This window comes from Rhopilema esculentum, chromosome 2 (assembly GCF_057945365.1).
Source record: "Rhopilema esculentum isolate cy_ngs chromosome 2, ASM5794536v1, whole genome shotgun sequence".
Taxonomy (NCBI): domain Eukaryota; kingdom Metazoa; phylum Cnidaria; class Scyphozoa; order Rhizostomeae; family Rhizostomatidae; genus Rhopilema; species Rhopilema esculentum.
Window position 1 is genome coordinate 424,893 of NC_142816.1, and position 17,057 is coordinate 441,949.

General features: G+C 35.6%; 1 protein-coding gene across 1 annotated transcript in view; it reads left to right on the plus strand.

Moving 5' to 3' along the window:
* The first annotated feature begins 2,028 nt into the window (after positions 1–2,028).
* LOC135695425 (myotubularin-related protein 5) overlaps positions 2,029–17,057 on the plus strand; it is a 37,568-nt gene continuing 22,539 nt past the window's right edge. The window contains exons 1-13 of the mRNA XM_065214512.2: positions 2,029–2,228; positions 9,069–9,157; positions 9,528–9,821; positions 10,525–10,744; positions 11,430–11,562; positions 12,051–12,159; positions 12,884–12,997; positions 13,372–13,446; positions 14,059–14,172; positions 14,615–14,665; positions 15,305–15,382; positions 15,556–15,654; positions 16,315–16,611. Of these exons, the coding sequence (XP_065070584.1) occupies positions 2,159–2,228; positions 9,069–9,157; positions 9,528–9,821; positions 10,525–10,744; positions 11,430–11,562; positions 12,051–12,159; positions 12,884–12,997; positions 13,372–13,446; positions 14,059–14,172; positions 14,615–14,665; positions 15,305–15,382; positions 15,556–15,654; positions 16,315–16,611 (1,743 nt within the window). The 5' untranslated portion in view covers positions 2,029–2,158. The remainder of the gene's footprint in view (positions 2,229–9,068; positions 9,158–9,527; positions 9,822–10,524; positions 10,745–11,429; positions 11,563–12,050; positions 12,160–12,883; positions 12,998–13,371; positions 13,447–14,058; positions 14,173–14,614; positions 14,666–15,304; positions 15,383–15,555; positions 15,655–16,314; positions 16,612–17,057) is intronic.

Sequence of the window (17,057 nt, forward strand, 5' to 3'; positions counted from 1 at the left end):
ACTTCATTTTTAAAAGCTTTTAGATTATTTTAATTGAAGCTTCTACTAGTTAACTTGGATAAGTGTTTCGTATTGCATTATTGTTTGACATTCTATACTACAGTCCTTTAATAGGGACTCCATCTCAGTTTTCCCTTAGGACCCCAGATTCTTCCGTTACACCACTCACCTTATTCTACAGTAATATAGAGTGTTTCCGAATAAAAATAGCATCATTGCATATAAGTTCATAACAAATGGACCAAATATTTTAATTGCTTTCATTTTTACTTTTATCTCACCCAAGAATATCAGATTTTCTATATTTATTCCACTCTCATAAGTAAAGTAAGTCATAAATGCAAACGAACTTGAGATGATGTCTTGAAGTTGAAGCTGTATACCAAGGATATCTTACTTCCCAACAGCATGACAATCTCATAAAGCGCAATGATTTTCCTCTGCATGGGATCGAGTCTTGAGTTCTTAAGTATCTTAATTCTTTGCTCATTTCTCATTTCTTATAGTAATCGCTTTCCATCGACAAAATTAAAGAAGAGAGTGCTGTCGATCATTAGACCACTTCCTAGCTCTGTTTTCGGTATCTATGAAAAGCTTTCTTTATTGACTCAACGTAGGGTAGGGTTGAGCAAACTAAATTTCCACAAGTTCAGTCATGATTTTAGTGACACAGTCAACCCGAAGTGTCCGATCAATGATCGTCTCCAGAATACGGACCACTCAATTCTTTTGAAGAACAATGACGTGACCTCCTCGCCTTTTCAGTCATTCCAGTACTGCACTCATTTGAAATTCTCAACGTTCCAAATCCTGTCCTTTAACAGATTCTTTTGTACGGTGACAAAAAATTGCCATTTAAAGTAAATAAATTCATTCTGGAACCTACTATCCTGTATATTTCAAGAACGAAACGCTTTGAATGATAATATAATCATTTTCTTTTTTTTTGCGGTACAGAATTTGAAAATGGCTTTGAAAAATCTGCTCGAAATCTAAACTGCACGCCGAACTGGAAAAACTCAAAAACGATCTTCCTGGACAACGGCTATCCAAAAGACTTCATTTTTTTATACTAAGGAGAAGATCGCAAGTTTTTCGGCTGTTCAAAAGTTTGGTCCGAACAGTGCCCAGTTTATTTGAAACTACCATGGATTGGTAACACTTTCTTGCGATTCGAGAGTCAGATTAGGCAAGCCATAACCAAATGTTTCTTTGCTGTCAATCCTCGGATTGTTTACAGTACAGCACTAGGAGAGCCCTTCCATCCATTCAAAAGGATTGCGTTCCTACCAACCAAAAAAGTTCCGTCATTCATGAATTTACGTGCCAGTGTGATTCTGGCTACGTAGGACGCACAACCCAAAGATTGGGGGATAGGATAAAACAGCATGTTCCTTCCAACATAAGAAACAAAACTGCCCCTCCATATTTTCCATCGTGTTCTTTCGGAACCTTATTCTGACGTTTTATGCTCTGAGGAGTGTCAGACAAAAAAGCTTTTAGTATGTCGTAAAACCACTGTCATTGTCCTTTGCTCCCCATGGTGTCGTACCTGTAGTATCGTAGAGTAATTAGTAAGTTTAGTAGAATGTAGTTGGTATTGTAATATTTTATGTGGATAGAAAAAATTACAATTGAAAATGGGTGCAATACATAAGGCTTGGATTGAGCATTCATATCCCGTTGAAGAAATTGTCCTTTGTCTTTCTCAGGGGTTTCGGTTGGTATTTTATGCTGCACTTTAAAGATAATGTATTATTTACAAATCCACACTTCCTACCGTTATACACAATTTTAATTTACAACTCCACAAAATGATTCAGGTCCACTCTTTTTTTTTTAGGTCCTGACCACCCATCTGATTGATAGATCAGAAATTGGTGAAGAAATCTAGATTTTGGGTGAAAAGATGAAAGTGATCATTTGGGAAGGTTATCAGCTGGCTTGTTACAAAGGGGTGTGTGGTTAAAGAAGGCCCCTACCTTTTGGAACCAGGGATACTGTAACCAGTTACCAGTCCTCATCGCGCACTCTAGATTTCATAATGGCGGCTGAAATTGGGAGGGGGATGGTAAAGTTGTGCCAAGATGAGAGCCCGTAGAAACATCAAAAGCTTAAGATATGACAAATTAGAAATATCCAGTTTTGTAAGCAGATAATGAAGATGAGTAACAGAAGACTGGTTGAATACTTCGTGATTGTTGGGTGTTCAGAAACCGACAATTTGTGTAAGTTATTTTTTTTGTTTATTAAAATACCTTGTCTAGAGTTGTAGTGTTGTTTTCGGTAAACATTCTGCCAGTGCATTTAATGCTGCTACAGTTTTGAGCCTGTTCAAGATGGCAGTTATCTCAATATTAAGGTGAACCGTAAACAGTAAAGGGCCGTGTCTGTGAATCTGAGTTCCAGAGCAATGTCCATTTTTACTTTAGTGTCCCGCATATTGACTGCCTGTCGAAATTGGAGCATATCAGAATGTCATCTAACATATAATATTACATGTTAGAAGGAATGAAATAAGTATCAGAAATAAGGCAGTGCTGAATAACACTAGTTTTTTATTTTGAGTCTTGTAAAAACCTTTTAAATTGTAAGTTACTTGTAAGCAGTTAATTCGCAAAAGAGGAAGTGTTGCTCTTGCGCGATGCTGCTTTCAATTTTTTATCATCGCTTTCCATGTGTAAACATTGGAAACATGAGGTCATCATCCAATACTTCAAACCCGAAGCAACGTTGTGAAAAAGTTAATTTAGTGTGAAATGTTGTCTTGAAACTTTAACAATTTTTTGTCAGTTTCAAATTTGATGTTTCTCATTGGCTATCAACTCATTGAATGCATTATGGAAAAACTAAATACTTTATTTTATTGAAAAGTAGATTATATAAGGTAATGTGTTAAATGAGCCAGCACAGCTATCCTTTGATACCTGGTCTGTGGCAGCTTAGCTCTTCAAAAATATCACCACCAAATTGATATTGATATTGTCACAAAAGGTAAACCTTTTTTGTTAATCCCTTTTTATCTGTTAAAGGGGCTGTGTCACAAGAGACATCTCATGTGGCAACAGGCCAGTTGAGCAAAAATTGTTTAGGTGGAACAACCTATGTTCGAAAGTAAAATCAATATGAAACAAAACAGTGTTTCAGGCCATGCTGGGAATAAAATGGCAGGGGTGCAATGAATCGCACTCCTTGTGGTGCCAAGGCGTGCAATGGTGTGCTATTGCACCAAAGTACTTAATAATACAGTCAGCTGTATATGGACTAGACTACATAACTTTATCATAAGAAAACATAAGCAAGGCTAGTCCAATCAATACATTTTATCAAAAAGCTTTATAAACGTCAAACCCAACATATTAAAGAGAAAAACATTAACAATAAGGTAGGTTAATTATTATGTAATCCTGCAGTTTATAAACCCTTCTGGTCTGCTTCTCCTGACAATCTCGTTCTCAAAATTTAAGAATTCTAACTGTGTTTTCACCATAAAGAAAACTTATCTGTTGACTAATGTTAGAACGAATTAAATGGTTAATTGCACGTTTATATTTTGTAAGAAAGCTATAGTAGCTAAATCTTCACAATTCAAAGTCTCTTAATTTTGGAACATTTTTGCCCACATTTTATTAGTAAAAGTTTCTAAAGAGTTTTGTATTTGCATACAGATTAGAAAAATGCACATAAAGTAAACTGTATATAGAGGAATTGTGAGTCCTGAGAAAACGGGATTTTACTGATCGCACTTGCAAGATACACTCGTAAACCACAGTGTAATCTGGGTCAAATCATTTAAAGCTTAAAGATCAATAAGCCTGTTTAAATAAACAAAGCCTTACATGTGCCATGGGGTTGTAACTACAGTGGAATCCCGATATAAAGAACTCTGAAGGGAACCAGAAAATAGTTCGTATATCGGGAGTTTGTTAAACCGAGAGATAATGTTTTTTGGGGGTCCTTTCGCAGTTCACGCCTAAAAAACCTGTGGTGGGCTTGTTTAGGCTATCTCCAACCTCTGTGCACATGTACAGCCATACATGTACCATTTAACTCAAAAAAACCAATCTGAATTCAAATAATACAACTGGCTGGTCATTGAAAATGAAAATCTTAATGTTCCTTTTATAACTTGGGACCAAGAGATTGGCAAAGCTGGTATCACTTCGCTCCTAGTTGGTGCCTGAATGATGTCTTCAATTACTTCACATTCTTACTTGTCTTTTTCTGCTTCTCCATCTGGGTCTCTCAATAAAGTTTTGTCGTCGCTTATTGCCAATTATTCATATATAAGAAGTTATTTGTTAGTGTCAATGTACTCATTCGCAGTAATTTCTGACGCAATCGAACTTTCATCTCGTGCTCTGAGTGTATCAGCCCGGGCTTGAAATGTATCATCGGCATGTTTTGTCGATTATAAAAATGATTTCTCCCCAAGAGAAAGTGATAAATGAATACCGAAAATAAATAAACAAAAATAACAGATGAAGAATTTATGAAAGTTCGTTATATCAAGGGTAATTATGATGAAGGGACCTAAAAATGGTTCGTGATAACGAGAGTTCGTTATATCCGGGGTTTGTTATACCGAGAGAATTTGTAAGGAGTTTGTTAGGCAGAATCCAAGGGACCAGGCATTTAGTTCGTTATACCGGGAAGTTCGTTAAATCTGGGGTTCGTTATATCGTGATTCCACTGCAGTTATTGCAAATGAGACAAGCGACCACAACTGCAAAGCAAGGATTATTGGCCTAAAAGGTCGAGCGATTTTCAGACCTCAACTCAAAACTTTGATAAAGAAATTATGGAAACCTTCGTTTACAGGGGTTTTTCGCCACTTTCAGAACTTCTGTTAGTTTTAAACATGGTATCATCGTGTGCCTTGAAAGTCCGGCTACTAGAATCTGAAGAAATCGAGAAGTGGATGTTTTCATTCAAAAAACGTTTACCATAACTTTAAGCAAATTAGAATATTCGCCAAATTTTTCGTCAAGTAGAAATCAAATAGAAACGATTGCGTGATTATCACCGTTCGTTCATAGTTGAATTATGATAAAAAAATTACATTGGGCCATATTGGTCACTTTAGAATAAAGTGTTATTTGCAGATTATTTAAGGCGTGCGATAAACTGCACTTCTGAGCAACAGAAGGCGTGTGCCAAGGCGTGGGCGTGCGATCGCACGCCATTCCCAGCATGGCCTGGTGTTTTTATCTGTGCTCTTCGTACAAAGCTTTTGCATTTTTGTATGTTTTATGAAAGGAAACAAACAATAAAGGTTATTTCTTCAGTCTTATCACCATATTTATTTGGATAAAGGATGGTGATGATGGAAATAACAAAGGCCACTCATAAGTCTGGATACCGCAACTCTAAGGTACAGTTAATAGAAATGGGTTGAAATGACACCAAAAATACTTTTCTGGTGCAAATTATGAGTCAAAACATTTTTTAAAGTTTGGAGGACAATTCTAGAGTGACCATTGTGTTGTAAAGTGCCTAATGTTATCGAAATTCAACATCAACCATTATACAAATGTGCAAAAAAGCAGTGTCCCGTGTATTTGGTTTGTTTACAAAACCACGACACAGCCCTTTAAGAACTCTCCCTTGCAAGTACTGTTGCCATAAATGTGTGCTAGGAATTTTTTCCTTTGTTTAGAACAGCCACTCTTAGACTCTGGCCCACGGGCCAACTCTGGCCCGCAGCAAGTTTTTATCCAGCCCGCCAAGTGCTTTATCTCAAAAAAATATTTTTGGTTTACACTTTGAAAATTTTGAATTTGATTTAGTTTTGTTTTTGGACTGCTCTGATATCTGTAGTGAATGATAATGTGGGTCCCGTTGACTAGCAATTGGTCCGAAAGGGAGTATGAAAATAGGAAATTCTTTCATTGAATTCAATAGATGGTTGATGAACTCACCATGACCTCACCCCTTCCTCCACTTGAGATTCCAGGCCCAAGGCCAGACTTAATCTTAAGTTCATGAAGTTCTTGCTTATTAGCGTATGTGCTTTTTTGTCAAATTGTGTTTTATTCATTTTTCTCTCCATCTTATTTTGGTTTCCTTCATTTGTTAAAAAAGTTGATTATTCGCTGTTATGCTAAGATAATTCTAAAACTTTGGAAGGCCCTTTATTTCATGTCAACATTAGAATAGATAAAACTATGGAACTGTTAGCTTTTCTCCCGGCATATTCTATTTTAGATGCAGGTTCTGGCCATCCCTAGATTATTATGATCTAAAATTCTTCTTGCCTACCTTATCTCTAAATTAGCCTGGTAAGTATGAGATCCGAACTTCATTTTGTGCAATTTTTTTGATACAAGCTATGTAAAAGTCGAAAACTCAGTGGCCCCTGGAGAAAATCCATATGTTTTTCTGGCCCGGCACAAATGCACAAATGCAAAGTGTCATCACACAAATGCAATCTGCTCTCAAAAGGTTGATTACACTGTATAGTATTTGTCAAACATGCTCTATTCTTATTTTTTTATTATTCTTATTATCGATGATTGATTTGTGTTTGTTATCAATGGGTGCTATTAGTTGTTGTTAAATACTTCCTTAGTATTTTAAAACATTTTTGCAGATATTACTCAGTCTTTTGTCGGAAAGGCATGTGATTGCAGGCACACGCCCTGGCACACGCTTACTGCTTTTGAAGAGTGCAAAATATCACATACCTTCTTTTATTCTGAGAGCAAAATTCTCTATTAAAGATTGGTTTTGTTGGTCTTTGAGATGGGTTTAAATGTAAATCTTTCCTTGGTACTATAATTTCATGCCACTTCAAAAAAGGCTTAACACCTTGTCAGGATTGCGAATTAAATAGAAAATTTTGAAATAGTCATGGGACTAATCTACGATGGAATCTCGATAATATGAAACCTGGCTATAGCAAAAATATGTCTGGCCCTTGGATTCTGCCGAACCCCTTTCAAATTCCCTCGGTATAACAAATCCTGTATATAACAAACTCTCATTATTACGAACTGAATTGTCTCTTCATCATGATTTTCCTTGATATGACAAACATTTCTATAAATTTCACCACTTTTTTGGTCTACTTTTTCCCCGGTGTATGTTTATCACTTTTTCTCAGGAACAATTATTTTCATTGGCAAAACAGACATTGGCAAAAATGCGCTTGTTATGATGCAGAAAATGGAAAATAGATTTGTGCAAAAGTTTTCACTTTTACAAGGCTTTATGGCATTTCAGTGAACAAATCCAAACACAGAAGACTATAAGAGACATTTTTGTCTCCAAATTTTATAAGGAACATCAAATGCTGTTAACAATATTTTCATTTTTGATTGCTAATTTATCAAAACTAGCAGACTTGCCAATTATGTGAGAGAAAGTAGCAGTATTGTGGATTTTGTTACCCATATACAGCCCTCTTTTCAGACATTGCTCAGCTTTAAATCTAGATTTTAGCCACATTTGAATTAATGAAAAATGGCCCATCATTATCTTTGATGCATTATCTTTATGGAATATCGTCATCTGGCCAGTCAGAAATGATGTTAAAGATTTAGCAAAATGAATTTCATCAAAATCATTGGTGTCATCATTGTCATGTTGGCAATTTCTGCGTAGATCTATTATTATAACCAAAGATTTTTGCACAAAAAATGTCACACGCCACCATACGCCTGGATGTTTTCAGGCATGCGGTGGTTAGCACCATATTTTTCCCACGAAAGAATGTTCCTGCATTTCTACAAAGCATCATTCTAATTTTCTTTCTCTCATCATAAGCTCTTAAGTGCACTTGTCATCATTGCAAATATTCATCACTCTAGTGTTACTTGAAAATAAATATTCACAGTGTCTGCTTTATCAGAGCTGCTCAGATACTTTCAATTATCATAACCACATCATCATCTTACCTGAGACTAGGGTGAATTTTACTTAACACTTTAACACTACCAAGCAAAATCCATAAGAGTGTATCTTTTATTACCCATTTTGAGTAGATATTGAATTAGTGAGGAAAGAGTGTGAACCTGTGCTATGCTTAACAAGTCAATAAAGCTATTTTGCTGTTGCCCTCTCACTGCTGCTTACTTCTGTATGCTGCACAATATACTAATCCAACATTTTGTGTGGTAAAATCGTCCAAAGCAATTAATGCAAAAATTGTAGAAATTATTGTTGATAAAGTTGTTAAAGGAAACTATGTGGGAAATTTTCAAAAAAGCTGTCCAGTTTATCTTTTATCATGACTGATGCCCTTTATTTTCTATTTGGGGGGGGGGGGGGGGGGAGATGGTTGGTTTCAAATGGCTTTTGAACTTATGTACACCATTTTCTTTTTAAAGGCACTATGTTCTGTCCAGGGTAAACAATAGGCTCATTTTAATATTGAGACTACTCTGCTGATTGGATATGTAACAATAGGTCTATTGTTTAATTAAACAAATGGGTATTAAATGACCATTAAAATGTGTCAGGAGGACATAGTCTGAAAGGTATATGGAACATATGTATTTTGTGCAGTGCTTGTATTAGAGTTTGTGGTATAGGCTTGCTCAGAAGGTTCATTTCTTGCATTCAACATAGCAGTAGCCTTTAATGATTTTGGAAACTAGATGCTGCATGTGAAAATGGCACTTTAGTGGTTATTGATCTCTATATATAGTATACATTGCAGCTGCCGAAGGACTAGTATAGTAACTAACCATGTTTTTATACAGACATTATATATCCTGAAAGTAAATCAATTTTTTCTGTCAACTCAAGGTTGTAAGTATCACAACAAGAATGATGAAAATATGGGTATATATTTATAGATGTATTTTTGGCAATGAACAGCTACTGTATTGATTTAGGATAGGCTTTGTTGTGTCTGGTTTTTCTTTTGTGTTCTTGACATATCTAGACTCACTCTTAGCCACCAGTCTTTGCTACCAGAATGCTTTTGCTGAACAAAGGAATGTTCTAATCTGCTTCCCCAAAAACAGTTCAGTTCTAGCAAATTTATTCATTTTGATATTGTGTCAAATATTTACTTTCATGTTTTAATGTGCAAAATGAATTTGAATTTTTTTACTTTTAAGATCATGCTAAAAAGATCAAAGGCACCATTATACAAAGATTTCCAGAAGAAGATCTCAAAGACTTCCCCTTTCCAGCTGCTGTTGAGCTGGTTTGTGTCCTTGTTTGCCATTTTATCAAAAGTAACTTGCATAAATTGTTTGATTTAGCTCCCCTCATGACAGGATTTAAGAGATCATAAAATATATTAGTGGAAAAATAGATATAAAGTTTTAATACATTGAAATAAGATTTATCTCTCTTTGTTAATACCTTTGTAATTGATGAGATATAACAAGCTAATGTCCTTTTGGTTCTTTGTTAGATTGCCCTATAAAGAGTAATGTTTTACATATGTGTTTCATATGTATTTCAAATTCTTGTTTCTTTATCTAGAAAAGTCACACACAACTTATAATTGATAGCTATTTTCTGTAGTTTTTGAATTTAATTTACAAGCATATTGTCTATATCTCTTGCAGTTTTGTCAGCCTGGTGGATGGCAAGCAAGTTATGTGTACCATGACCCAAAATACTACTATGCAATATTGACAGATGTCGAAGGTACCCACAGCTACTGTGGTTGCCTCTTGTTTTATGAACCAGTTCTTTCTAAGAAAACAAGACCCAGCTCACAAAGAAGGAAGTCTTCCAGTACTGAAGGCCAGACCAAAGCTCCTGATGAAGACGATGTTGAAGAGCATAGGGAAATGACATATTATGTCCCAAAATGTCTCTGCCTAGTAACGAGGCAAAAACACTTGGATACCCTTAAGGTACGATTTTTCATTTCTTGATTTTGTTTGTGTTAGGAGATTTCTTGAGTCTTGAAATGTCTCAATATAATAAAAGCACAAATTTATCTGTCATGCCTGAAACATGCATGCTCTCTGTATATATGTATAAGATCTTCAAATTCATGCCCTCCTTCCGCTTTTTCCAACATAAGAAACAAAACTGCCCCTCAAAGAAAACAGCCTCCTTGGTCTTGTAGGTCTAGAAACACTGTTAAAACAAGTGATTCTGCCATCGGTCAACATCTTTTAGACAACCCAGATTGTGCAAAACTCTATAATGACGACATGTTTCAGATAATTGGTAGAGCCAGGTCGTCTTTCCATCTAGAAGTTTCGGAATCGATTCACATACAAACAAAAACGCTGCTGTTGTGCAGACAGAAGGAGTTCGTTTTCTTTCTTGGACTCCAGTGGCACTGATTGGTCAATTATACCGGTCTTGTGCTTGTGTTTTTTCGATTAGCCTTATTAGATCCACAACTGGGTATATATTTTCCATCGTGTTCTCTCAGACCCTTATCCTGACGTTTTATGCTCTAAGGAGTGTCAGACGAAAAGGCTTTTAGCCAATATGATATGAAGTGCTAGATCAGATCTTTATGTCTTCCTCAACAACCCCTGGCATTTATGGACACCTTCATTCTACGAATCCTAAACATGGAGTTATGCTCTTATTTTTCAGAGCTGTATGGCTACAATATATTCAGCATATGCAGCTAATGACATTGATAAACTGGAAAATATGATTGGTTATGCTTTGGGTCTTGTTAATATCCCACCACCTGGTGGACCAAAGCTGTCATTTTCCCTTGGTGGGAATGACTGCCAGTTCATTTATCCTGCACTCAGTGAATTTATCCCAACTTCGAATCAATCGGTGGCCATCATTTTTAATCAACTTGGTATGTTCTCTCACATTTATTTGCTACTTTGTTTGAAGCTTCTCTCTAGGTCATTATTGTACCTACTCAAAACCTTGCTAACTTCCCTTAACAACAGCTTTTTCCATAATAGCACTGCTTTTTGCCATTTGTAAACCATTTTTATTGTCTAGGTAAGATGCGAATCTGCTTCTTGAATCTCTATTTTAGACTTGTTTTATTGTGTTTAGCCATGCAATGTAGTAAAAGAAGCACCACATTTAATGCAGCTGAAGAATACATTCAGGCAGTCAGCTGTGATGTTATTAGGGTTGTTTATGTTTATGTATTATGCTTGAGGCAAAATATTTTTGATTTATGCAGCACAACCTCTTTTGATCTGTTACAATGGTTCGGTCCACTATCATGTCTTATCCAATATTTCAAGCTAGGTACAAGCTAGGTGCACAGCTCAGTGGGGTGCTTAACAAAAATTATTTGTATATCAGATGTAAATATATTTAGGTCGTTAATTAGTTGTGAAGACAAATTGACAGCAGGTTCACATCAACCATCTGGAGGCTGCTATTTTCTAACCTGCGTTACAAAATAAATGACGTGTGTACGTATTGATAATTGAAGTTTCTTTTAATAAATAAGTACCTGGCTATGATCTAGTTGTGTTTAGTTATTTGTTTTATTTGACTTTTCACTTTTATCTTCTCAGGTATTCACAACATAATCATGGTTTTCACTGCCCTAGTTACTGAAAACAAATTGCTCCTTTTGTCAAGCAGCTACACTCATCTCGTTTTAACTGCACAAGCTTTCTTGGCTCTCTTATATCCACTAACATTTAGGTAAGTTTGACATCCTTTTGATGTTGGAAAAGCATGCATAGATTTGTAAAATGGTTCAATGCCCATCTTATCGAGAAGCATCTGTATTTATTTTTAGTTGCTTTGAGGCATTTTCATAAATGCCAGATAAAGAGATGAAAGTATATCTTGATCCGGGACATGACTCTTGTCTGCCAATGAAGACTTACCTGGCAATCACCTGTTAATTAAGTCTTCATCAACCTTCAATTAACCGTTTTATTAATCAAAATTGAATCAGTTGATTCTGTTATTGTCACTTCAACCTTGCAGCTTGATGATTTACTAAGATAAACAAACAAAACCATGTTTTTGATATAATTCTTAGTTTTTAGGTAGTGAGGATATTCCATTGCTTCATCAAACTTAAGGGTGCATGGTACCCACTTTTTTCTATGAAATAGTGCAGACTATTTTAGCGTATTGATTTCTGCATCCCCAGACCTATAAATGTGTTATTTCCTTTTCAGCTATGTTTATATACCAATACTTCCATCTTCTTTGCTGGACTTTCTAACTGCGCCAACACCGTTCTTGATGGGAGTTCATATGTCATACAAACGGGATATACCGGATTTGGTAAGTCTTTCCTTTGCATTTTGAAAAGAATTTGTTAGTCGCTAACAATTTGTTAGTCATTAATACTTTATTCATTATTTGACTGCAATGTTTACAAATTTTTGCTGCTTGAGTTCGACATGATCCCACAAGCATATAACATATCTAATCATTGCAAGAAATTCATTGTTTCTGAACTCGTGAGACCATTATCACGGACGAACGACGAATAGCCCATAATACCAACGATATCAGCTTGTTGTTGTACTTTTCTCGGTGTAGCTAATTTTCACTAATCGCCATGACCAATATGCAAATATGCAACTGCTATTCTTAATGACCATCGCTAGGTATCAGCATTCCTTTATTAGGAGCATCTGAAAGTAGACTCGAAGGGTTAAACAAAATACTAAGAGATTCCTGTCCAAATAAATGTTTGACTTTGGGTAACAGGCACATTATGTATGTGTATTACTAATAAAAATTACTATGATTGACAGCTATCCCACAGCTGTTCCCTGGTTACCTCCGCTACCCCAGTTCTAGAAACACCTTTCCTGTCAAATGAGATTCTTTTTAACCATTAACCTTCTGATAGTCTGGGAATTTGAAATTATACTTTTTCATTGAATTATACTTTTGCAAATTTTTAATTTGTTTAGTTTAAAAATGTTTGATTGGCATATTTAGTTCATATATTGTACACAATTGTTATCATGTTTACACATTTCTTGCTATTTTACAGTACGATGTTGTCACAGTCAACATTGATGAGGGCTATGTCACTGTTCCAGATAGCATTCACTTGCCTTTGATTCCCGAACCATTCTTCTCCAAGACTTTAGCTACACTAAAATCAGTAAGTAAAGCATAATAAAGTTAAGTTTCCAAAGTCTAACTAAAGATTAAACCCCTAACCTCTGTGCTTTGGAATAAATGTATCTAATGCATACTGACTCCTTTGAATATGTCATCGATAAGCCCTCTGAACAAGAGCATTTTTTTAGTGAAAACAATGTTGAAGTGCTACTCATTGTGACGATTATTTTTGCCTGAGAATCCTGAGTCCTGAGACTGTCGTTCTATCTCCAGCCTAGCATTGTTTCTCTAATTCTCTAATTCTAACGACGTGAAAGTAGTTTCATATTCAAAGTCTGGATTTGTCATTTTTGCTATGTTTACAGTCAAGTTATTTTAGTGAATTTGGAATTCATGATCGACATGTTTCTTTAGATTTTGACGCCCTCATTGAGATATGCCGATATGCTGTTCCCGCCCTCTTCAGAGGAGATAGATTTGGCGATGCAGGTATGTTATAACAAATATAACAAACACATATTTTATCTTCATTTTAAGTTGACAGTATTTCTAATCTTTTTAATGGCAGGACTTCAATACTAGGGTTTCCCAGTTATATTTTGTTAAAAAGCAAACTTTGTATTGTTTTGCCCCTATTAAAGGGAAGCTGACAGGGGTAATGTAATGAACATGGATACTGCCAGGCTTTAAGAGAAAAAGATAGCCAGGAGTCGAGAAAATAGTATGTGAGGTTGTATATGAATTGGGCGAGTTTGATGTCTAGTAAAAACTCACTCTAGCTATATAGTTTTCATTATCCAAGATCTTGTTATACCCACGTTATTTGATTATTGCAACCAATTTTTAGTTAACAGAAATCTCTAAATGAACTTGCTTCTACATTTATTCATATACCATTGCGTTCTGATCTCTGTCAAATTTAAAAAATCCTGCCCATCAAGGCTATATAAAACAGCCAGGATAGATTGGCGATTAAAATGTTTTTCATTTTTGTTGCTATTGTTTTTGGCAAATGAAAACATCAATTTAAGACTTTATTTCATCGTTCATTTGAGGTAATTTGAATTCGCTGTATTTATCTTTGCATTTTTTGTTTTTCAGGATAAACAACTTCGAGCTGTCTTTGTGCAGTTATTTGCAGAAATGTTTAGCAAGTACCGGACCTGTCTGACAATCATCCGGATTCATCCTAAGCCGGTCATCTCATTTAACAAGGTGATGATTCTTGGTCGAATATCGCCCTGTAGATCAACCGGCGCCCCACTTTATTTATTTCTATTTTAATCTTTCAACTTTTAAATAGTATCACAGGAGCTGCATAAGTTTCCATTTCTCGTCACTTGCTCCTTAGATATTTCCATTTAGAAAGACTCGGCTGCTGTATCTAAAATTATAAAGGGGTATCGATGGAAACAGGTTAGAATTATCAGGTATCAAAGCCACTGGTGCTTTTGAAAACAATATTTATGAGCAGCAATGTTTTAAACGCAGAAATTTGGTTTTTCTTTGTTAAGCATACTTTCTATCTTCAATGGAATTAATTATTGCACCCACATAGCTATGTTAGCTCGTTTAAATTCTAGAGTACTAATTGGGTTTGAATTTGCACTCCTCTATCTAACTTTTTACAGCTATATGTTTACCGACTTGTTTTTAGGCCATTTTCTTAGAAAGACGGGGCTTGGTAGCTGATGATTTCTTTAACAAGGTAAATTTGTGTATTTTATATGTTCTATCCCAAGAAATTATTGCATCTAACGTTCGTATTTTCGTCAGACAGTTTTTAGCAAAATGTGAGAATGGACTTAAGGGTGTTAATGAAATAAAAATCAAGCTGTTTTATTAAAGTCAATTTGAAACCAGTTTTCATGCAAGCTATAAAACTCAATTGTTTCTCGAAGATAATTGCAATTTTTGGGAAGGTAGAATTTCCACCTCGAGGTTTCTGTTTGAATGTTCAGGTTTTTATCCTCAGGGATCTTTTGCTTGGCCGTGTAGTTAATTCTGCCTTGTTGGTTTGTTGGCTTTGAGTGTTGCTTGATGTTCGTATTTAAAGTTGTGTGTCCACACAAGCTGCTTGCTTAGAAGAGGGTGTAGCTTGGTTATAACCAGGCATGGCATAGGTGAGTTCTGTTCCGTATAAACATAAATATGTCTGAAAAAATTTCAGAATTATATCTTTTTAGGAAAGCTTTCAATACAAAAGCTAATGAAAGCAAAAGTCATTTGTATCTAATAAAATATACATGAGATATTTGTTCAGTTTTTACCTTTGCGTAAAAAAGATTTGTAATGTTTGAATCGGTTTGAAGTGTGGTCCCTCCTTATACCGTTTCCTTTTTTATAGGTGCTTGAAAGTGTTGCCTTTTCTTCATTCATATCCCAGCGAGGCTCCCCATTCAGGAAATGTGACTTGTTCGACGAGGTAAGATAGTCCTAATACTATATAAATCTGCTTTGTTCTAATCCTTGACAAACCGTTTTTTTCAATCTAAATAAAATGATGTGTCAAACAGAAGGCCTGATATTTGAAGTCTTTGTAATAAAGTTTCGATTGTGTCTAGTCTAATATGTTTGTGCTGCTATTCCTTGCTTTAGCTTGTTGCAAAAGTGGAAGCTAAACAAAGTGCTGACAACGAAAGCTTGGATGAGTTGATGACCAAAATTCAGAACATTGCTGATACTCTTTACAACAATGTAAGTCACTTGAAAAATGTGTTTTTCCTTAGAGAAGATAGATAAAGCATTTTTGTCAAGGTATCAAAACTAATGAAGTTTCTGTCAACATTCTATTGCATAATGCTCGATGCCCTCAGACAGCGCTATACATTCTTCATGTTTTATGATCGCATCATAAATCATATTGAATTAAAATTCTGGATATTTTCACTAATATCAATGAAATGATAGAATTCGAATGTAATGCTACTAATTAAAACAGTTAAACTAGTTGCCCGATCATTAATAACGTCAAGTGTGAAAATTTTATATCATCTTAGAATTGTCCCGTTGAACAGTCTGAAAAGGGATATCTTTCTCTATACATTATCGAACTGTGGGTAAATAGTTACCCTTCCACCCATTAAAGAATTTTTGTATTGTTTTCCAAGTTCCAAGTATAAGTGTTCGTTTTTCATGCTAAACTAACCTTTCAGTGGATTTTTGGATATAATATGTGATTGAAAATATACACGGAATGTAATGTATTGTCCATGAAATATTCATGATTTGGTAACCAAGAATGAAAGTTATTATGTACTTAGAAGATGTTCTGAAAGGTAATAGAATAGTTTCTGACGCTGAAGCTGTCTTTTACTAGGAATATTCTAAGTAATCCTAGGTTTGTTTTACTCTTAGGAGCCGGAAACAGCGCATTCTGGGGAAGGAAGTGAGATTAGCCAAACCGAACCTATTACTACAGAGACAAAAAGAAGGTTTCCTCTTCTAAATCGTGAGAGGATTAACGCAGTAATGAAAGAACAAGTAGAAATTTCAGCTGCCCGAACCTACGACGTGCAGATTGTTAGCCAGGAAAGAGTTCCGACCGGATTCACAGGACATACGCTGCACCAGTTTGTGAACAGAAGAAGAATTGACGTCATCAAAGATTGCGTTTCGTATATATTCGACAACAAAATTTCAGACGCTAGAAAGGTGTGTATTGTGCAATACTCTGTGTCTGGTGTTAGGTCTTATGCTGAGGCTTGTGTGCATCAAGTGGGTGTTCTGCCATTATTAACAATTAATAATAAGCCATATGATTTATAGCAACTTTTATTGATAGCAATCACAGTGCCTTAGCTCTATGGTTATTAACCAACCTACGGATAGAGCTATTTGAATGCAATTTAGCGCAAATACTGAATAGATTTTAGCACTGAAGCCTCTTCGGCGTCATGTTAAGGCTCATTGGTCGAGTAATGAATCTATAGAAGCGCTAGATAGAGTTACGAGCAGGTCATCAGTAGCGGCAACGCAACTTTAAGACGTCAGTTGTCCACTCCGTGCACTTACCCAGCTGTTCTGCTTACCCAGTTATTACTCTGTTATTCTGCTTAACATTTCCAAAGTTTTTATGAACCGAAACCTAGAAATTGCAA